The 21407-nt window shown below is 52.2% G+C and overlaps 5 protein-coding genes across 5 annotated transcripts; 4 read left to right on the plus strand and 1 right to left on the minus strand.

Moving 5' to 3' along the window:
• Positions 1-52: 52 nt before the first annotated feature.
• Positions 53-1462, minus strand: N7443_001048 (AA9 family lytic polysaccharide monooxygenase; the record flags this gene model as incomplete). The annotated part of the gene is made up of 1 exon (XM_056881104.1): positions 53-1462. The coding sequence occupies one exon, from the start codon at positions 1460-1462 to the stop codon at positions 53-55; it is 1410 nt and encodes a 469-aa protein (XP_056746342.1).
• Positions 1463-4178: 2716 nt separating this feature from the next.
• On the plus strand, positions 4179-8510 carry N7443_001049 (putative membrane-tethered transcription factor (SPT23); the record flags this gene model as incomplete). Its single annotated transcript, XM_056881105.1, has 4 exons — positions 4179-4865; positions 4919-6716; positions 6776-8325; positions 8379-8510. The coding sequence occupies 4 exons, from the start codon at positions 4179-4181 to the stop codon at positions 8508-8510; spliced, it is 4167 nt and encodes a 1388-aa protein (XP_056746343.1).
• Positions 8511-9918: 1408 nt separating this feature from the next.
• On the plus strand, positions 9919-11905 carry N7443_001050 (uncharacterized protein; the record flags this gene model as incomplete). The annotated part of the gene is made up of 2 exons (XM_056881106.1): positions 9919-10022; positions 10075-11905. 2 exons carry the CDS (start codon positions 9919-9921, stop codon positions 11903-11905), a joined length of 1935 nt encoding a protein of 644 aa, XP_056746344.1.
• Positions 11906-12696: 791 nt separating this feature from the next.
• On the plus strand, positions 12697-17160 carry N7443_001051 (putative TMEM1 family protein; the record flags this gene model as incomplete). The annotated part of the gene is made up of 4 exons (XM_056881107.1): positions 12697-12733; positions 12795-15328; positions 15381-16451; positions 16516-17160. 4 exons carry the CDS (start codon positions 12697-12699, stop codon positions 17158-17160), a joined length of 4287 nt encoding a protein of 1428 aa, XP_056746345.1.
• A 1626-nt stretch (positions 17161-18786) lies between these two features.
• On the plus strand, positions 18787-20239 carry N7443_001052 (oleate delta-12 desaturase odeA; the record flags this gene model as incomplete). Its single annotated transcript, XM_056881108.1, has 2 exons — positions 18787-19777; positions 19833-20239. 2 exons carry the CDS (start codon positions 18787-18789, stop codon positions 20237-20239), a joined length of 1398 nt encoding a protein of 465 aa, XP_056746346.1.
• Between the last annotated feature and the right edge of the window lie 1168 nt (positions 20240-21407).

The raw sequence follows: 21407 nt of genomic DNA on the forward strand, positions 1-21407 counted from the left end.
CAGCCGTCAGAAAGGACAAGGTGTTCTGGCTAGATGGTGCAAGTGCATCTTTTTAGTTGGCGAGGCTGGTCAGGTCACGGGCGTGCTTCTTGTCAGCGACGAGCCATCCGAAGGTCTCACGCAGGAGGTCGAGGACCTGACTGGCGCTCAGAGTGCTGAGGTAGGAGGTCCAGTCATTGTAGTTGTAGTGGCTGGGCTCGGAGGTGGTGGTAGCGGTGGAAGCAGCGGTGGTGCCAGTGGAGCCGGAACTCTCAGAGCCCGAGGAAGAACCAGAGCTGGAGCTAGAGTCGGAGGATCCGGTGGAGTCCGAGCCGGTGCTAGGGGTGGAGGTACTCTGGGCTGACTGACCCGCCGCACTGGCAGTGGCGGTCACGGTGTCCACGTTCTGAGCGCTGGCGGTCTGGAAAGCAGGCTGGTCAGTAACCTGAGCAGTAACAGTGGTATCAACGACGGAGTCGACAGTGGCAGTAGCATGATCGGTGACGGTGGCAGCACTCTGGACATTCAGGGGAACAGTGGGCTGCGTGAACTGGGGGCGAGCAGAAGCAGGGCCACGGCTCAGGGGAACCCGCGTGGAGTTGCGGAATGACGGGACCGATGGGAAGGCTGAGGGGCTCCGGATAGGGGCAGAACTGACAGTAGTGGCGGCGGAGACCGCGGCAGCAGTGGTAGAGGCAGCGGCGGCGGCGGCAGTGGTGGTGGTGGCAGAGGAGGCAGAGCCGGCAGTGTACAGAGCGGGACCGGGGATGTCATAGGTGCTCAAGGACTGGTAGATGTTGACCAGGATGCCCGCGTCAGTGTTCTTGTAGAGCTCTGTACCCAGGGTACCAGTGGGAGAGTCACTGCCACCACCGGTAACCTTCAGGTTCAGACACTGAGGATAGTTCTGAGCGCCATTCGTATTCTCGGCAGAGTGCAGAGCAATAATTTCGTGGCGGAGGACGTAGTTACCGGACTCGATGGTGCTGGGGATAGTAATGGTACGGCTGTTGTTGTTGGAGATCAACTTGTCGGTGGCCCAGGTGCCAGGAACGTCAGCGTCGTCGATCAGGCCGCCTGCATCGATCTTGAAGAACTTCAGATCGGTCTTGGTGACATCAGAGCAGTCGCCGTTGCAGTTGGCGAGGTAGGTAATGACAGGGCCGTGGTGGCTGGAGGGCCAGTCAGTCCACTGCAGCTCAACGCTGCCACCGGCCTTGACGGGAGCAGAGATAGCACCGGGCTTTCCATCTTTGTGGCAGATGATGTTGGCGTTGGCATATTCGGAGCCGTCGATGTAGCCGTTGTCAGTCTCATCCTCGGACCAACCAATGGTCTCCGGGGGATCAGTCTCGTAGTTGTACTGGTCGACGAGGTATCCACCGTAGTAGGTGCCGTCAACAACGGCTCCAGAGACATAGCCGTGGCCAGCCACCAAGGCGGCGGATCCGAGGATCACTCCAGCAATCTTTGACATAGACATATTTTCAGTCGCGACAAGAAAAGACGCACAGCGTTAGGGTCCGAGAAGGAACGTAGTCGGGAGAAAGAACGTAAAATGGGGACGTCAAGTCAACCCGGTGAAGAGAATGGAAAGGTACTAGACCTTGAGAAAGAATGGAATGCGAAAAGACTGGTGATGAAAAAGATCCAAGCTAAGCAGCGGCTCCCATCTGGCTCTTTTATATCCTGCTGTTCGGACGTCGTCCGCGGCATCATAGCTCTTTCGAGGTCAGGGCAGCCACGCCACACTCGACTTTCGTGACAGGTCCAACATGGCATACCCCTTAATTCAACGGGTGTTTCTGTGTTCCTGGTCGACCCTTCCAGCATGGCACTATCGGCCATAGGTGGAGAATCTCCACGACCGAAAGGGGAGTGTTCCGAGGTATGAAATAGATGAACGAAATCATCTCCCAAGCCGCCGAGCTCCTGTAGGGACTGAGATTAATTAAGCTCTAAAGCCCACTTAGAGGGTTCAGGGCTTGGTCCAACCACTAGAAGGTGCCTGACGATCCAGCGCGGCTGTCTGCGACGAACGACGTTTCATCTCGCCGGTCAAACTCCTTCGATTGGCAATTGGCCCCTGCGAGCAGCCAGGTGTATATCATCACTTCCTCGATCAATCGGTTTATCCAAGTTCCTGCTCGGAGTAATTTCGTTGCTTAAAAGCTTGGCCTCTGCCAAGGGGGTCACCGCATGGTCCACACCGTGGACGATGTGGATGCCGGAACAGTTTAGTTGTTTGAAACAGATTTAACCGATGGCTTTAGCCGTGCTAGACTTTGTCTGATTAAATCAATAGAACATGTACACTTGAAACGGCGAACAGTCTTTCCAAACTGTCATCGCTAAGTCAAAATCGCCATTAGCGGGCTGCCAAAAGAGAATTTCCTCCACGGAAGGTGTGCTAGGGCCAGGTGCAAAGGTACCGGGGCTCAAGCTTTTGTACTCGCCGTCTCGAAGACGATTTATCTGATATCTCGGCGTTTGTGATGATCGTTGACCATAGCGATCACACAATTTCTCAGGGTTCCCTGAAGCCACCGAGCCCCATGAGAAAGAGCATCATTCATTCCATGATGAAGGAGGAGCTGCGGCGCGTACCCGAAGAATTATTCTGAAACCTTCGGGGGGCTCGGCACGCCGCACATAGCGGAGTCCGACCACTCTGGACCTGCGCGGTATCGATCCTTTATTAAAAAGCTGTCCTGGCCGAGACATTTGCATATAGTCTAGGTCCAAGTCCGGACCGGTCTACACCGTTGAATTCTATCATGGGCGGCCGTTATTCGTTATTATGTGTTTCCCTTGGTCCTGTAGCTAGAGAGTGGCAATCGCGCTAGACAACGCCGCCTCTCAGCACGTTGTGGGGCATCTCGAGGGAGGCAATCCTGGTAGAATTTGCAACATTAGTCGATGATCGTTGTGAGGTCAATTCGAGCACCTTCCCAACCCCCACGGGGCCTGGACGCAGATCCGAGGGCAGCCAAGGTGATCTGGCCGTTGAGCGGCATAAAAAGCGGCTCCCTAGCCGACGACTTTCGCCGATATCCTTCCGGGAAATGCTCGCATCTCTCTGGGTTTGGGCCCAATCCAATTGAGTTCTGTATGTGGCGTACATGAGTGGCTGCATAAGAACCTGGTACTTTGGCTCTTGGACCTTCCTCTGGGCCAGTACTACTGATAGCATGGATGATCTACGGCTGGCGATAGGAAAGTCTTCTGCGAGGATGACTGAAAGGCGATACTATCTCATAATCAAGGTCACTTAAGAGATCGGGGACGAGTGGGACAAGGGCGATAGCGTAACACAATCCGTGCGAGGATGATAGCCGGGCTCGTGTTCTCGTGTTCGTCATCGCCAATCTACGAGGACATGGCGCTCATGCAGTGTCTAAGCATTGGCGGGCCAGTCCGGGCCGGATGTGAGAAGGGGGAAGTCCCTTGCCAGGTGGATCAATTTTTCCATCCAAGTCGAATGCATTGAAGACGAGGATGAAAGAAATTCAGGCCAACGACAGTCGAAGCCGGGGTAGTACAGTATGTTAATCTTGAGTGGGAGTTGGAGTTGCAGCCGCATAGAGAGACAAAGATGATTGTTTTTCGAGGAAGAGCAAATCAAATCAACGCCACGTAATCTCAAAGCCATTGGTCACCGTATTGGTCACCGCTCTCACTGCCTGAGGTGTCTGCGTCTCTTCTCATCGTACCTATACGTACTGCGTTTCTTTCCCGGGCTCCGAAAATGCAGGAGACTCGAATTTCATGAAAAATCCATTCTGCAAGGTCTACCTACGCAAGAAAATACCCCGTCGAGCACGTCAAGTATCAAGCGTCACCTCGTCACCCACGTTGTTCCCGGCTGTTCTGCCAGTCTCGATCGGCACTCTCAGTTTTCCCGCTCCCCTTTCTTGACTCCACAAGGCAGTCACTTTCCCAGGACCCCAGCACTCAACAACTCATCTACCCTCGCTCTTGTTCCAGGAATCATGGTCTCGGGAGACCGGTCCTGGTACACTGCGTGAGACAACTCTTCTTATCTACGACCATTTCGTTCGCCGATCATCACTTCCCCGGCCCGCTTCCCCAACAACCCACACGCGAGCATCGGTTAGGATCATAAATACGACGAAGGTCACAGGTCGCACTCACCTCCCCCTGTCTTCAAGGACGAGTGATTCAAGGATCAAAGAAGCATGGGACCGACAGAGGCTCCCTGCTCACCCGCCTTCCCTTCCCTAGACCCCATCATCATGGACGACGAGATGGAGTCCGCATTCCGCAACGCCAACATGGATTTCCTAGACCCCACGCAACTGGATATGCCCTCAGATACGGCTGGAGGTGACTTTGACGACCTCTTCTCCCATGTCACCAACGCTCGCTCCAACGGCGCTCCCGAGTCTTCCAAGCATTACCAGAACCAGCACCTCCTGAGGCAACCATCTGCCATGACCGCCGATTCCCCAGCAGAGTCCCCGGACAACTCGAGCCGCAGCTCTTCGTCAGAATCACCAAGAATTCATCTGCGCCAGACCTCAGTCGCATCCACAAACTCCGTCGCCCACAGCGAGAACCAATTGCCGTCCGCCGGATTTCCCTCGGAAGATTGGATGCGCCCTGACTTAGCATCAGTCAAGGAGGAATCACCGTTCACGATAGAACCGTCTTACCCAATGGATGCTGGGTTCCCAGACTTGGAGTCTAGCAACAAGGCCATGGATGCGGCATTCGACTTTGAAAGTGCGGCGAGCAGCCCTAGTCCATTAAAAACCGAGAACCCCCCTCAGCCCAATTCTCAGCATCTAACTAAGTCACATATTTGGAGTCCTTCAAGTGCTTCGGCTCAGCCGGTGTCGAACGACGCCGCAGCAGCATCATCAGTGAGTCATCCTGACCCTCAACATGTCTCAACATATTCTAATTGATAATCCAGGTTCATGCGCCTGGGTCGCCCTTTTTCTCCTTTGGTCTTAAAGAGCAGTCTCCCTTTTCTGGGTCTGCCCATGGTTCCAGACTGTCCGCTGCGCATCCGCAATGGGGTGGACACTCCCCGTCCTCACTTTTGGAGGAAAGTTTTGGAGGCATCAATATGAACGGACACTCCCCGATGAATGCGTCGTTATCACCCAGCATGAACTTTGGCTCCCCGGCCTCTTTCCCATTCCCGATCAACCTCGCGTCTTCCCCGGCCCAGCATCAAATGGATACCACAAACTCTGTGCAGCCCGTTCTGACGGTTCATCCGACGTCCTTGAAATCTCGCGTCGAGACCCAAATCCCCATCCGATTGACACTATCTCCGTTGCCGGTTGGCGTGAAGAAATTGCGCCTGCCATCACACACCATCTCTAAACTCAAATTCCTCGCCCCTCCTTCTACCGATTCCACCCCCGACACTCTCCGATTGTACACCAGTTTGGTGTGCACGAGCGCAATGCAGGACCGAGAAAAGTTAAAGCGGGCTTTCGCGCGGACTCGAGGTGAGAGAAACGCGAATGGTGTGGAAGAGGAGCGACCATTGGATGGTGGAGATGTCAAGATTTGTGGAGGTTGTATCCAACGAGAACGAAAGCGCGCTTCTCGTAAGAAGCAACGGAAGCCCGAAGAAGATGAGCTCTTTCAAAAGGACGAAGAGAAGCGTGTGATTGTGTTCAACACGAGCGAGCTCAAGGAATGGACCGAGCCACCGAAGAACGCTTCTTCCGGCTATAATGAAATGCCGCTCGCTCCCCCGGGATCGATGCAGGTGGAGCTCCCTATGCGCATTGCATGTTACTGTCGTCACCAGAATGAGAAGCTTGGGTTCCAGGTCATTTTCACCGTGAAGGATCACATGGACAATGTTGTCGCTCAGGCTATCACCAACTCCATCATGATCACTGATGACCACAAAACGCAAGCTCCCTCTGCACCTCCCACTGGCCCTGCGGCAGCTATGTCTGACGGATCTTCGTTGCCCGGTGCTGGTGTATTCTCATCCGGTCTGAATGGCGAGAACGGCAAGGCCAATGGGGCGTTTGCGTCCCCGCAATCTCCGACTGATCTTCAGGGTCTGCAGCAAAGGTTCAATTCGCAGTATCAATTGACGCCGAGCTCATTTGCCGCTGCTCAAAACTCAGCCAATGGCGTGTCGTCAACTTCCCAAACTCCCCGTAGCTTGTCTCGACAGGCTTCGCCAACGGATTTCCAGGGCCCGCAGACGAAGAGGCGGAAGCACAGCAGCTCAGGAAGACTCCCCTCGGAACTTACAATGACGCGGATGGAGACGCCTCAATCATCGAATTCAGCTATGACCAATTCTGCACAGCTTGCCGCTGCCCGGGGTTTCACTTCGCCGACAGAGCGACCATTTGTGACACCAACGTCCATGTCCGGGCAATATGGCAATGGACCTCCCACCCCCAATCAAGCCAACGATAACAACAACCCCTTCTTCAACCCTACACCTGCCCAACGACAAAGCTTGGATAGTTTGGCCCAGCAACCTATGGGGTCTGGAGCTAATTCGGCCCAGCCCAGTCGTCCTAGTACTCCGGGTGCTTCAAGTCGTAACGGCTTCCAGGATCCAAATCTTGCTCTTGCCCTTGGTCCCAATTCTGCAAGCCAGATTTGGCCTCAACTCGCTACTACTCCCAATCGGCTGCCGTCGGTGATTCATAAACTTGTGCCCGCGGAAGGGTCGATTACTGGAGGCACGGAGGTTACATTATTGGGCAGTGGCTTCTACCCCGGTATGGAAGTAGTCTTTGGTGATACTCTCGCAACTACCACCACATTCTGGGGCGACAAGTGCTTGAACTGTTTGACCCCCCTGCTCTCCAGCCGGGTCTAGTATCAGTGGTTTTCAAGCACGAACATCCCACTTTCGGTCAAGTGCAAACGCCTCAACCACTCATGCCGAAACAACAATTATTCTTCAGATACGTGGATGATCGTGAGCTACAAATGTATCGCTTGGCGCTTAACATTCTCGGACAGAAGTTGGGCAATCAAGCGGATGCATTCCAGACAGCTCAGCAGATCATGGGAAGCGACCCGAATGCTATCTTCAACATGCAGAAGGATATGCAGGGTGGTGGCTCCTCTGGCGGCCATCAGCGACAGGTGCCTGGACACGAATCTCAGGGCAAGCTCAGCGATCTTGATTCGAAGATGCTGACCTACCTAGAATTCATCGATCTTGACGATAGCCCGCGGCCCCCGCGCTACAACTCGCGCAGCACGACTGGCCAGAGTCTTCTTCATTTCGCGGCCTCGTTGGGCTTGACCCGATTTGTCGCTGGTCTTTTGGCACGAGGAGCTAACCCCGATGTACAAGACAACACGGGCAACTCGCCGATGCATCTGGCAGCTCTGCATGGTCACGCTCACATTGTCCACCGACTCCGTCTGACAGGGGCCAATGCCAATGCTCGCAGTGTGCGTGGCTTCACCCCTGCTGATCTGGCGACCACTCTCCCTGCTCACCAGGCCGCTTTGCTCCCATCTCGTCACTACAGGTCTCGCAGTGTTGGGTCTCTCGGTTCCCGCCGCAGGCACAGCAGCACCGCCTCTCTCAGTTCGCTTTGGGAGGCATCATCGGCTTCCGGTTCATTGGGTCATGCCGTTGACGATTCAAGCGATCTGGAAGATGAAGACGAGGATAGTGAAGACTCCGATGGCAACCCTGTACACCTGAGCATGTCTCGACGATCAAGCATGCATCAAGATATCAATCCGCCGGTCATGGACACAGTTGAACCGCCTGCGGCACCGGGTGATGCTCGTGGATTCTCTACGCCGGAAACTATCGTCGCCTGGCGGAACCAGCTGGCTGCACAGATTCATCAATTCCAGCAGAGCGTGGCAAATGCCTTCCCGAACATTCCCGCTCTGCCTCCCATGCCAGCTTTGCCTGATTATCAGGCCAATCAAATGATGCGTCGCATCACTAATCTGGTACCTAACCGGCCCACTGCTCGAGAGGGTTGGTGGGATCTGTTGAAGGGCAACACCGCCCAGGGTCAAACCTTGCCTCCTTCCTACGACGAATTGTACCCACATCAACAAGACACACCAGAAGATGCTGAGATGAAAAAGTCTGCTCTCCTGCATGCAGCCACGGAGGCGGCGATAGACCAGCACTTCGAGGCACAGAGCAACGTTGCCTCCTCCTCTGCATCCGCTTCTACATCAGCGGCTGCAGTCACTACGGAGCGTCCTAGATCAGCCAAGGACGAACTGAAGGACATAACAATAGGCCGAAAGGTCATTTCGCGTGAGCAACAGAAGCATCTCCGAGAGCACCAGGCCCGCCGGATGAAGGGTCTGGGCAGCGACCGGAACCTTTACTTCGTTTGGGTAAGTTTTCATCATTCACTTCACAGCTTGTAACCCTCACTAACGGTCCTTAGATTCCTCTTCTGCTTCTTGTTATTTTCGCATGGATTCGCAACTACGTGCCTGGTATCTGGCAAGGCGTTACGGAAATCTATGATTTTGTGAAGGCTCGCGCGACACAGCGGGCTGTGGAAATGGGCATTTAGGGATCTTTTCTTTTGTTTTCTTTTTCTCCTTTGCTGTCTTTGGATCCGGTGTTTCCGTCTGAGCGAGTTGACTCAGCCTTATCTCGTGGCTCTTCTGCCTTTCTATTTTTTTTATTGGCTCTGCAATAATGACAGACTACGACTAGATATACGTTCAGCTGGAGGGTCGATTTGGCCCCTTCAGTTTGCCTGCATAGATAAATGTGTTCACACAATTGATTTTTTTTTCAAGTACCCTCTCTAGATCTGTATACTTATTCAACCTTGGAACTGCGCAGGTGTTTACCCTAAGTCATCCAGGTTTGGTGCTCCGAGTTCTGGTGGCACTAAACTATCCCGGTTGAACGAGTCAGTCCCGATGTCCACCAATGGGGCGTCTTCCTTCTAACCGTGTGCTGCTAGATGTCAGGACAGCATGGTAGCAAGGTTCTTTGTACACGAACTGTGTGATGCCTGGATCCGATGGTAGAGTCCAGTCAATGTCAAGTTCCATCTTCTGGGTAAAGCTTCCAAACTCCTGTAATGCATCATTGGTGTTAAACGGAAAAGATTCCCCGATCAAAGAAGAGTATCGGAATGGGTCCTAGCGTTCGAGAGAGACGGTGGAAATGGGGATCTCCGAACGCTGTAGATGTATAAGCTCATAGTATGGCTCTACTTGGTGATTCTCAATAGGCATATATGGTTTCTGGTTCGAGTTCACATCATGGAGTGCCTCTAGAATTGGAGGTTCTTGATGCGAGGGGCCTTGGTGTTGTTTCAAAAAGTCACGCCGTGTAAGAGTAGCCCCGCATGTAAATTTGAATGTTTCTCATTTGTATTTGGAATCATGATCAGCAAGATTACCTTGTCTTAGATTATCCGCACAATGCCGTTGGAGGTGTTCATGGCGACGATATTGGCGATTGCAGGGGGGGGCATGTCTTGGGCTTCGTCTGGCGACCTGGAGACATGATGGAGGACTTTGGTGACTCCATTTCCTAGCTTCTCAATAGGTTTGATTGAAATAAGAATTGGGTAGAGACTTCAATGCAAGTCCATGGAGGTTAGTCAGTTGGAGGCTCGCCTGCAATGTGGGTCATGAGAACCTTCATGAATCCAATTCATCGACAAAGTGCGAGTATGATGCATGGCCCTTTTTCAGATAGCTCAGAGCCCAGAGACCGTGATTAAAACTGTTTTGACGCATTAAGGTTCATTCTCTTTCGACAGAGCGCACCCTGCGGCTGTTTCCGACCTTGTATAGATCAAGCCACTATTCCGAATCGGGAAATGCGAAAGGCGCGGCTGAGTCACCCGATGTTCCCGATTGCGCAGCGCGAGAGATCATGGCCTAATTCTACATCTTTGGGTCAAGGCAATCGTGGAAGGCACATTCAAGGTTTACAGATATCATATATCATATGCGATGGAGCGATACGTAGCTCTGCGTCAAGACGAAGAGTCAAACGCCCAAGAACAACTCACTCCACCGCCAATCCCTGAGACGGGACCATATATGGCGAACTTTGGGTATGTCCGCGTGTTGAATGTATGATTCGATGTCAGCTAATCCCCAACGCAGGTTTGTTCATCCATCTATGGTGGGAATGCCACCTTTTGACGATCTTTCAAATCTCCCGACCTTACAAGAGCGACTATGCTGTGCTGATGGGACTCTCCACGAGTCGGAAATGAACATGCCCGAATCAATTGGCTCTGCCAGCTTCGTCCGTCCATTTGATGACCTAGAGAGTGCTTTAGATCCTTCATTTCACTTTCCAGAGACATCTTTGCTGCATGACTCTGGCATTGATGGGTTGGATGCAGCAAGCCAAGACATAATGACTATGCCCAGCGAGCCATTGTCGTCTTTCTTCAACGACTTTGATTTACAGAACCACCATTCTCATCAAGTTCCTGTTGCAAATACTGAAGGATTGCAGACACTCAATCCTCTGGATCGTTGGAGAAACTCGCCGCCAGAGACAGAAGCCGCGCATCTGACGGATATCATGAACTCCTTGGCCCGATCAAATAGCAATTCATCATCTAAGTCACGCCCTGGCTCTCGAATGTCAGGCACATCGTATCGTCGAGGTCAAAAATGGCCCAGAAATTCTCCATCTGTCACGGCATCAGAGTCCACCAGGTCAACTGCCTCCAGTAGCTCTGCATCCTCTGCTCACAGCTTTAGCTCCGATCAATCTGGCTCATTTGGTCGATTTTATGTGGGAGAACCGACACGTCGTCGTCGGCGACGTAACCGAAAGGCTTCGCCCGTGCCGAACAACCACCCCGGGCAAAAAGCCCAGTGGCGGCCTTATCAGTGTACATTCTGTACTGATACCTTCAAATCCAAATACGACTGGACACGCCATGAGAAGACTCTTCATTTGTCATTGGAAAGCTGGGCTTGCGCACCATTTGGATCGACCTACGAGGACGAATCAACCGGCACGTTACGTTGCGCATTTTGCGATGTCGACAACCCGTCGGAGAGTCATATCCAGGAACATAATTTTTGGGGATGCCAAGACAAACCGTCTGCATTGCGAACCTTCTATCGAAAAGACCATCTTCGCCAGCACTTACGCCTCGTACATGGGATAGACAACGCAAAATCAAGCATAGCGTCGTGGAAATCGGAGGTCAAAGATATTAATTCCCGATGTGGATTCTGCGCAACGACCTTTACTCGATGGTCCGATCGGAATGATCATATTGCCGGACACTACAAGGAAGGAACTACCATGAAGGACTGGAAAGGTTGCCGAGGCTTTATTCCGGCTGTGGCCCTGGCCGTTGACAACGCCATGCCACCGTATCTGATTGGGAGTGAATCGACCGGCATCGATCCGTTCAGCGCGTCCCGTCGAGGACAGGCACCCACACCCACAGAGGGCAAAGCCTCATATCAAGAGCTAGAACCAGCAATCATCCAACCCACTCCATTCGAGCAGTTGACGGAACATTTAATCCGACATGTTCGGGCAAAGCAAGCAGATGGAATACCCATTACGGACGAATCCATACAGAAAGAGGCACGATGTCTCTTATACGGAGATGATGATCCTTGGAATCAAACTGCGGCGGATAACCCCGAATGGCTGAGCTTTTTCAAGGATGGAATGGGAATTAACTCTTCGGCAACCGTGACGAATGCCATCTCATCAAGCATATGCTCAGCCCCTGTCTTCCCACTCCCGTGGACAATAAAGTCGACGGAGAATATGGAGACACCGGGAGAAAGTGATTCCCTTGAGATTGAGACAGCAGCACTGATTGACCAGTGGATGCCCTGGGCCTGGCAGAGCCCTGAGTGTCTTGCGGAGTTCCGTCGGTTTACTAACGGGGTTGGTTCATGTTCTGGGATAAATCAAGCATTAGCTCCCGATCCTAACGATCAATCTTGATGTTAATAGAGGAGTACAGAAGTATACCTACCCACATATGTTGGAATTACCTACTTCAAATGTTATATATCATCCAGATGTCTGAAGTGTCTGGTATTCTCTATTTTTAGTTGAGATAGAACTTGTTTGACGATAGGCAACCAAACTGATTACCATATCCAAGAACTCTTGAATAGAGTTCACTAACGCCTAGGAAATAGGTATATATCAAGCCACTGCATGGATATGCGAGATTCATCACCTCGGAGCATTCTTGACCCCGCAGTCATGCTATAATAGCGAGCACCGTTGAGCTTGCCAATTTATTAAATGTTTGTTTTTCGAACCCTAGAAGCTTAGTTCCTTTTATTTTCCCTGTTCTGGGTTTAATTGTTTTTCCTTCTTTTACCGATTGAGCACTGCACTATTCTACTCAGAGGCTGGCGTCGAGTCTGGCTGGAAGTTTAAACTAGGCTCTCTTCGGAGCCTTTGGGGATTTTATGTGATAATACTGATATTAACTATGACGATTAATAAACTACTATGAGGTAAAGAATGCGAGATACCAAGAAGAATATGATGTCTAAAACATTGACTATGGTCGTTGCATACAAGATGGTAATGATTGCCAAGATGCGGTCTGTGCGCGACCATAGCTGGCATCGACGGGAGTTTCCTGAACATCAACAACCCCGCGAACTGTCCCACAACGATACCCCTGGGAACTATACGAGCTACTCGGTGCCCCGCAGCTCGACAAATCGAAATGCTCTGAGTGCCATTGGCTCTCTCCGGAACCGCACCCGGGAATCATGGACCCTTCCAAGGCTGCTTCAAGCAATGTGACCGGTATGACCCCCGAACAGTTCGGTTCGCGCTGGCGCGCCCGCTGACCATAAGCCATTCGCAGTTGAATACACGGACCCATATGGACTATTTCCTCAGATACAACCAGTCCTTGAATCGAAGCTTCCCCTGAAGAACCTCCATTGGAAATCGCCCACCCGCCCTGCTCGGTCGATCGAGTCGCTCCGTGTTGGCTTCACACCTGCACCAAATGATCCCGCTGAACGGGAATCCTCCAGTGATGGTGCTGGCACAGTCCCGCATCGGCGACACCAGATCCCTGGTCTGCGACAAACACCGTACCTGAAGATTTACCTCCTCCGATGTGACGATAACGATACCTACAAGGCCACAGCGCGCAAGACACTGCGAGAATGGATCAAAGCTCAGGGTTCGTCTAGTACTTCGCAAACTACAGGAAGCAGCCAGGAGAAGCACGATGCATTTGAGTGGTTGATTGTGCACGTGGTGCAAGACGGCGATGGAGACAAGACACCGACAACTACCTCGAAATGGGGCCGGGGCACAAGTACAGTCTTGGAGAAGGTCAAGGCGGATTTCAATGGGACTTCCAAAACTGCGGTGGATCGCGTGGCACAGTTGCGGCTTCCAAGGGAGGGAGCGGCAAAGTCCCCTGAATTGGCCGATCAGCTGGAAGACCTGATTGATAAGATCAAGAACGGGATTTTGGCTTCTTTTGACCTACGTGTGGCTCAATACGAGGAAGACATCAAGGAGAAGGACTCGCAGCGCAGTCTACCAGGCTGGAACTTCTGTACTTTCTTCATTCTCAAAGAAGGCCTCGCTCGTGGCTTCGAAAACGTGGGACTCTTCGACGATGCGCTGGCTGGTTATGACGAACTTTCTGCTGGCTTGGATGCCGCTATTCGAGAACAACTACAGGGAAGCGGTGAACAGCATAGCACTACGCTTTTGGAGTCTAGCAAGATCTGTGCAGAAGCTGCCAAAAAGGCGCTGGAGAATGGGGCGCCAAGAGCAGATGGTTCAGAGAACGAGAATTCCCTAGAGATTCGCCCCGAAGATTTCCCACTTAGCTCCGGAAAGATGCCTTACCGTGAAATGATCCTGTCAAGCGATATTTCAATCTTTGATTTCCGCACCTACGTCTTTTCCCGACAGCTCACCCTGCAGCTTCGAGCTGCAAGAGCTCCATCGTTGACTGCTGGCGATGCGACCAAAAAGGAGAAGAAGCCAGAAGACCTTATGTTACTTTCAGAGATTTGCAGCAGATCTACGGAGTTCATCAGTCTTGCCGCTCGAACACTCCGATACGATCTAGAATCAGGGCTAACAGGAGTGGAATCTGATGCAAAGGCAGATGTCATTCACAATATGGTGTCTTCGTGGACATATTCAGCAGCTCTACAAGTCCTCAACCAGACATTTACTCCCACTCTTTCACTCCCCGAGTCGTCTCTTCATGCAGTAGTGCAATCAAGTGATGTCTCGAGTTCAAACGTGCCTGCAACAATTCCAGAGGAGCTTACGGAAAGACCACGCCGGTCAAGCTCTTTGATCTCTCCCCCAACATCCCGGTCGCCTCGTCCTGTGACCCAGGATATGTCCGATTCGATCGGACTTATGCAAAGGCGCTCAACTATGGAACACCCAAAGCCTGCCCCCGGTGCAGTGCAAAGGACCGGATCTGAGCAGTTGGCCTCGGGAAGAGGAGAGTTGCTTCTGTTGGCTCGGCGATCTCTGGAAGAAGCCGCTCGGAGACGTGGCTGGTCCGAAAAATGGAATGATCTTGGCCTACTATTTGACGACAGCCATCCTTCCGGAACGAGTGGTCTAGCGGAAGTTTCCTTGGATGACAGTGAAGAATCCAAGCCGCAGAAAGATTCGGAACCAAAACCGTCCTCGCTTGTGGGCATTGAAATCCCCAATCTGGTGGCTGCTCTCGGCTCGAAGGACACATTTTTGTCCCTCTATGAGGATCTCACAGACCAAATTATCTGTCACAATATGGCTGCGAACCGCACTTACTCTGCTCAGACAGCCCTCGCAGAAATTGCCATTCTGCGATACCGACAGGCCGATTTTGAATCCGCTGCGTCCTACTTCCACCAAATGGCTCCATTCTATGGCAGCAAGTTCTGGGCAGTTTTGGAGGGAACAATGCTCGAACTATACTCACGCTGTTTGAAAAAACTGGAGCGCCATGAGGACTATGTTCGCATGATGCTCAAGCTGCTCTCCAAGTATGCTTCTTACTCTCAGTCGCGCATCCTCCACAGTAAAAAAGCCCTGACCGCTCCGACTTCTATCCTAGAGCAGGAGAAACTCGCTGGCTATGTATCTGGCCTATTTGAGGGAGCTGGAAGTCTGCAGAAAGAGATTTCCGCATCTCTGTCGGACTTTTTCGGGGACCTGCATGTCGATCCGGCGATTCAGCTTTACGATGATAAGGATGGCTTCCAGGTTCGATTGTCGTTGCGATTCCTGCTCGGTCCTCGGGTCGAGATCGACTCTATCAAGGTCCGGCTGATCAGTGCTAGCAATTCTGAGCATTGGATTGAGGGTTCCACCAAATTTGTGATCAAATCTACGAGGACCACAATCTTCATTGACTCTGCGGTAAGTCGTTCTCTGCTTATAGCACAGTTTTTCTCATCTGACATCTCTCTAGACAACACTGCAAGGGAAATACATCGTTGACCGCTTGGAGATGAAATCCGGTAACCTGGTCTTTGCATATCACAGTGGCAACCAATCTGCACTCCCTGTTGGATTCCGGGAAGCAGATGAAGCAGAGGAGGCGGATCAACGGCCGTACATCTACTGCTATCCTCCTCCAGATGGCCTACAGGCTAAAGTAGTTTCGCCTCACTTGATCAATCTGGAAGCGATGCGTACGCTAGAGCTGGAACTCAAGAGTGGACGAAATAACATCGAGTCCGGTACAGTTCGCATTCGACCAGCAACTGCAGGTCTACGACTTCGAAGTACGGAGGTGGAGGTCGTGGAGGGCGAGCTAGAGGTGTCGGCGAACGGTGACTCTGGAGTCATTGAGTTCGCTCACTTCCTGCCTAGGTCTTCTGTTCGACTGCGCATTCCTTACACTGTCGAGGAGGCCTTTACTACGCTCTCTGCAAGAGCGGAAATTGGGTATTTGACCGAGCAGGGCAAATTCGTCTTTTCAACAGCCCACGACATTATTGCGACGCTTCCCATCTCAGTCAACGTGCAAGACGTGTTCAAGGATGAAGTGCTATTCTCGCGATTCACGGTCAGCCCCGCTATGCTAATCCCATTGCGTATCACGAATTGTAGCCTCCCGAGCTCCGAATCCTTCAAGGTGCAGTCTAGCATTACTGGGCCTGTTGCTCTCGCTGTCTTCCCTAAGCAGCCGGCTTCTCTCCTGTACAAGATTCGGCCCTCGCCGACTCCCAGATCAGCATCACGCAGCCTTCGTCTACGAGTTGATTTCACGTGCATTGACGATGAGTGCTTTGATGCAATTCAGAAGCTCTTCGTTGCCGCGGTGGAGTCTAGTCAGTTTGCCCAGTATTCCACGCTTTTCACATCGCACCTCATTGGCAGGTTCCGTGATCAGCTGTCCACCGCAAACCTGGAAGTCATTGGACTAGTCAGAGAAGTCGAGACGCTCTCATACCGAAGCGTACGGTGGGAGGGCCTGTTGGGAGCATTAAAAGACCGTACTGAAGAGATGCGCCAGTGGCTGACTGCGTGGCATGAGGTTAGTTGACATCCAGCCACCTGCTATATTGCTTTGATCCACAGCCTAACATCGTTTGACACAGAACAATCCGGTTGTCCGGCTTCCCCAACAACCCACCATCCCCACCCGCAGTATTGTCATCCCTGTGGAAATTCCCGAGATCCAAGTGGTGCATACGGCTGAGTTGCAGCTCCACCCCAGCTCCGAAGCCATGGGTACCGGTGCTTCTCACGCCGCCGTCGGCCAGATGATATCCGCTGAGTTGACCCTGCACCACACGCGACGGTGGTGCTCTCCGGCAACCCAGGAGAATTCCGGCCAGCCTCTAGAGTGTTCATACGAGCTACACGCTAACCCGGAGCTGTGGCTCCTCGGTGGTCGCCGTCGGGGCAACTTCCTCGCGCGCGAAGGCGAAGCCACCCGTTTCACCGTTCTCCTACTTCCCCAGAAGCCGGGCCATCTACTCTTGCCCGGGCTAGAGGTTCGCACCTTCGCCCCTTCATCGTCTCAGCCACCCACGTCTCCCGTTGCGCCTGATACTGCAAGCGGCGGCCCCGTGATGCCCGCTCAACGCCGGTCTATTCCGAGTGAGGTAGACTACCGCAATCATGGCGAGACCATGTTGGTCCTACCGGACCTACGCAAGACGACGGTCAGCCTCAGCGCGTCAGGTAGTCCGGGCGGGCCCTGGCTGGTGGATTCGGAGCGACGAGCAGAGGTGCATTGATCCATGGAACATTGAATGATACGTGGCGATTGTGTGTACATATAGATCTACGAGTCATGAAGTTATCTGTTTGCAACTCCGAGAAGGACAAGTCCCTGGCTTAGTCACCTATCAATCATCTAGAAAGCTAGAAGCTAGAAGCTAGAAGCTAGATTTCAAGGGTAACCTTGGGTACAGAAGACCTAGACATAGTCCATGGCTCTATCGAGCATCTCGAGTGTAAATCACCAATGAGACTAGTATGAAAGCGCTCGTGGTGGCGATAACACGATAAGGGGCCACAATGGATGAAAACGATAACCCGATTAAAAAATGATTAAAAATGATCCAAAAAGGATAAAAATGACAGGTGGGGCAGACTCCCGCTGGGGGCGTCTCAACAAAACCCAAGTGCTGAGCGGGTCCCCAACAAGCTAGAACATGTACTGGGTACCTCCGCAAGCCACCTCCTTCCACTTACCTTCCCATTGTCCCTGTATGTACTCAATACTTTGCTCTAACACACGGACAACGCAGGCCATCAGGCCACCAGGCCATATCACCGTGGACTCGAGCGCCTTGAGTACGGTCCACAATCACATGCCTCCCTTGCGCATACCGATTGCCACGGATCGTCCCATACCGGGCCAATCCGAGGGGTAAAAGCTCGCCACGAAAATGACCCGCCGAGGTAGGGTGATCGCTGGGGATACCCACATGCTGGACTCACCGTATTATCGATCTGGGCCCGCATGTGAAGTTTAGTTCGGTTTTATTTCGCCCCTAGGATATGCCTATTCCCTAGGACAAGAAGAAGAAACCTTGATCGATCGGGTAACTGGGAAAGGAAGGAAAGACAAAAGGTAAAACGTTGAGAGCCGAAAACAGCCTAGATAAGAGATAAGAAACAGCTGAAGAACTACGTGGGTCGTAATTTTCAGTGTTTAAATTCGAGGCCGAGCCTACATGCAGTATCGCGCGTGGCGCTGAAATAGATCGGCCAGTCACGTACTATATAGCGGAAGCCCCCTGGCTGCATGTGCAAGATCGGCTCGGCGAGGCGAATGGTCTAGAGAGGAGTTCATGCAGGAAAAAAAGTGGTGCTCGGTCGTAAAAGGGCAAAGTTCGGAAAATTCAATCAACCGGGGGAAGGTGGGGAAATTCCATTGGTATTCTGGTATGTTCGTATTGCCGTAACACATACACTGGGTGGCTTTTTGGTGGAGGAAATTGGACCCGTGTAATGCAAATACCACCACCCATGGACCACGGGCCTGTGTCCCTGCGCCTTTTTCTGTCTTTTTTTTTCTTGTGGTCTCTACTTTTCTCCCTCCCTTTCCTCGTTGATCCTTCATATTTCTCCCGGGGGCCTTTGTGTTCTTGTTTTGCGTTCAGCTATCGTCTCTCTCTTACACCGCTTCTATCCTTGATCCCTGCCCTGTGCAACCACCCGTTAAGAAGGGCATTTCGAATTCCCCCTGTGAGTAGCTGAAGGGCTGAAAGCTAGCGACGATCTTATTTCGATCCCAATGGACTGACTCCTATAGGTTGAAGTGGAGTGTTTGGTCCCTCGCTTCTGTCTCCCACATCTCCACCTCTTGGATATAACAAAGCAACTCTGCTTTTTATATAATTTCTTGTTCAACCATGTCGTCCACCGCCGTTCCCAAGCGCGTTGCGCTGAACCGCAACCACGCCACGGACTCGTCTGTTCCCTCTGTTTCGGCCTCACCTTTCGATAGTCCTCGTCAGTCGCCGTCGTCGACTTCCCTGTCCTCCTTGGCCTCGGAGACCGAGCACGCGAAGATGATCGACACCTATGGCAATGAGTTCAAGATCCCCGACTTCACCATCAAGCAGATTCGCGATGCCATTCCCGCTCACTGCTTCCACCGCTCCGCTATCACCAGTCTGTACTATGTCTTCCGGGACTTGTTCATCCTGGGCTCCGTCTTCTACCTCTTCCACAACTATGTCACCCCGGAGACTGTTCCCAACCTCCCGGCCCGTGTCGTCCTCTGGACTCTGTATACCGTCATCCAAGGTCTCGTTGGTACCGGTGTCTGGGTCTTGGCCCACGAGTGTGGTCACCAGGCCTTCTCTCCCTCCAAGGTCCTGAACGACACCGTCGGCTGGGTCTGCCACTCCCTCCTGCTGGTCCCCTACTTCTCGTGGAAGATCTCCCACGGCAAGCACCACAAGGCCACCGGCAACCTTGCTCGCGACATGGTCTTCATCCCCAAGACCCGTGATCAGCACGCTTCCCGTGTCGGCAAGACCATGCACGAGCTCGGCGAGCTCATGGAGGAGACTCCCATCCTGACTGCCTCCAACCTCCTTCTGCAGCAGCTCTTCGGCTGGCCCATGTACCTGTTGATCAACGTTACCGGCCACAACAACCACGAGAAGCAGCCCGAGGGCCGCGGCAAGGGCAAGTCCAACGGCTGGTTCGGCGGTGTCAACCACTTCAACCCCTCCAGCCCTCTGTACGAGGCTCGTGATGCCAAGCTGATTGCCCTGTCCGACCTTGGTCTGTTCCTCGTCGGCCTTGCTCTGTACTTCATTGGCACCAACTATGGCTGGCTCAACCTGCTCGTCTGGTACGGTATCCCCTACGTGTGGGTCAACCACTGGCTCGGTAAGTTTCCCTCGACCAAACGAGTATATAACCACATACTAATCTTTCTCTCCAGTCGCCATCACCTTCCTTCAGCACACCGATCCTACCCTCCCCCACTACCAGCCCGAGGTGTGGAACTTCGTCCGTGGCGCCGCTGCCACCATCGACCGTGACTTTGGCTTCGTCGGCCGCCACATCTTCCACGGTATCATCGAGACCCACGTTCTGCACCACTATGTCAGCAACATCCCCTTCTACAACGCCGACGAGGCCTCCGAAGCCATCAAGGGCGTCATGGGCACCCACTACCGCACCGATGCCCAGACCGGCTGGACTGGCTTCTTCAAGGCCATGTGGACTAGCGCTCGCACCTGCCAGTGGGTCGAGCCCAACGAAGGTGCCCAGGGCGAGAGCCAGGGTGTCCTCTTCTACCGCAACACCAACGGTCTCGGTGTCTCTCCCGCCAAGATGGCCAAATAGATGATCGCTTGATCTTGTTTTTTTATCTCTTGTGAATTTTTTTTGGTTGAATGTATACATGACGGGCACGCATACACGAGAGATTTAGGCGAGGAGCGCAAGATAGATGCGAAAGATGGTTCTGTTGCAATTTTGAAATCGTCGAGTTGATAATGCTGATGACGGATCTCGGTGACACTTTTTCTTTAGAAATCATCTTCGTTTTTGGTTCTGTTTGGCTTTGACCTGTCTCCTGTGCTTAATCATCAAGCTCATTTCCATATGATGACTTTCTTGCCAGTTTGGCTCTCCATTCCATGTCTCGGGTATCATTATCAAGACTGGACAAAATGTTTTATCGGTTTCCCATGTCGTTTTATTTCCCGACACATTCGTTCGGTGTTATCTATTTGAATCTTTAGAGCGAATATATTTCTAGCCTGAGAATTTGTGTCTCTTTTCGAGGCAGGCCTGTATGTTATGAGACGATGAGATCAATCAAGACCTTCTGTGTTCCCTATGCAGGCATCAGCTTCGGTAGTCGGTAGTCAGTAGTCAGTAGTCAGCAGTCAGTATCAGTAGATATAGGTGTAGTTGGGGAGAGATGAAGTGGCAAGGTGCTTTGAAGGAGGTCAACCTTATAAGAAGGGGTCCCAGGGGACTTGAAGGTAAAAAACCTGGAGAATCAGGAAATGACGTTGGGTGACAAAAATAAGAAGCCTGCAACACCGTTAGAGCTTAACTTTTGCGGGGTAGGGAAACTTCCGCTGCTTCCGATTGCGTGTAGCGCGTATTATCTCGCTGTTTATTGCTTATTGGCTTTTCCTGGCGTTTCTTGGATAACCACTAGTTTCATCTTTTGACTTGAACTTATGCGTGACGCCCATGTCCTTGTCTGGCCCGCTCGCTGAGCCACAGAGGCGAGGCAGGGACGAGTCCCTACGCTCTGGGAACCTCGACAGGATGGAATTTTCTAGCTCTATTAAGCTTCATTGCTTCGTAAATAGCTTAAAACTAGGTGTTTTCCTATTCACGGTCATTGGAATGCTGCTGTAGCACCATCTATTCTTAGGTTTATATTTTCGTCGTACTTAGAGGCGTGGGAAGAAATTATATTCGGCCATATGGCCTATCTAGAGCTTGGGGCAAGCAAATATTTCCAAATGGACGGGCATAGACTGAAGCTTAA

Source organism: Penicillium atrosanguineum (assembly GCF_028827265.1).
Source record: "Penicillium atrosanguineum strain IBT 20685 chromosome Unknown utg000001l_segment0_segment0, whole genome shotgun sequence".
Lineage (NCBI taxonomy): Eukaryota > Fungi > Ascomycota > Eurotiomycetes > Eurotiales > Aspergillaceae > Penicillium > Penicillium atrosanguineum.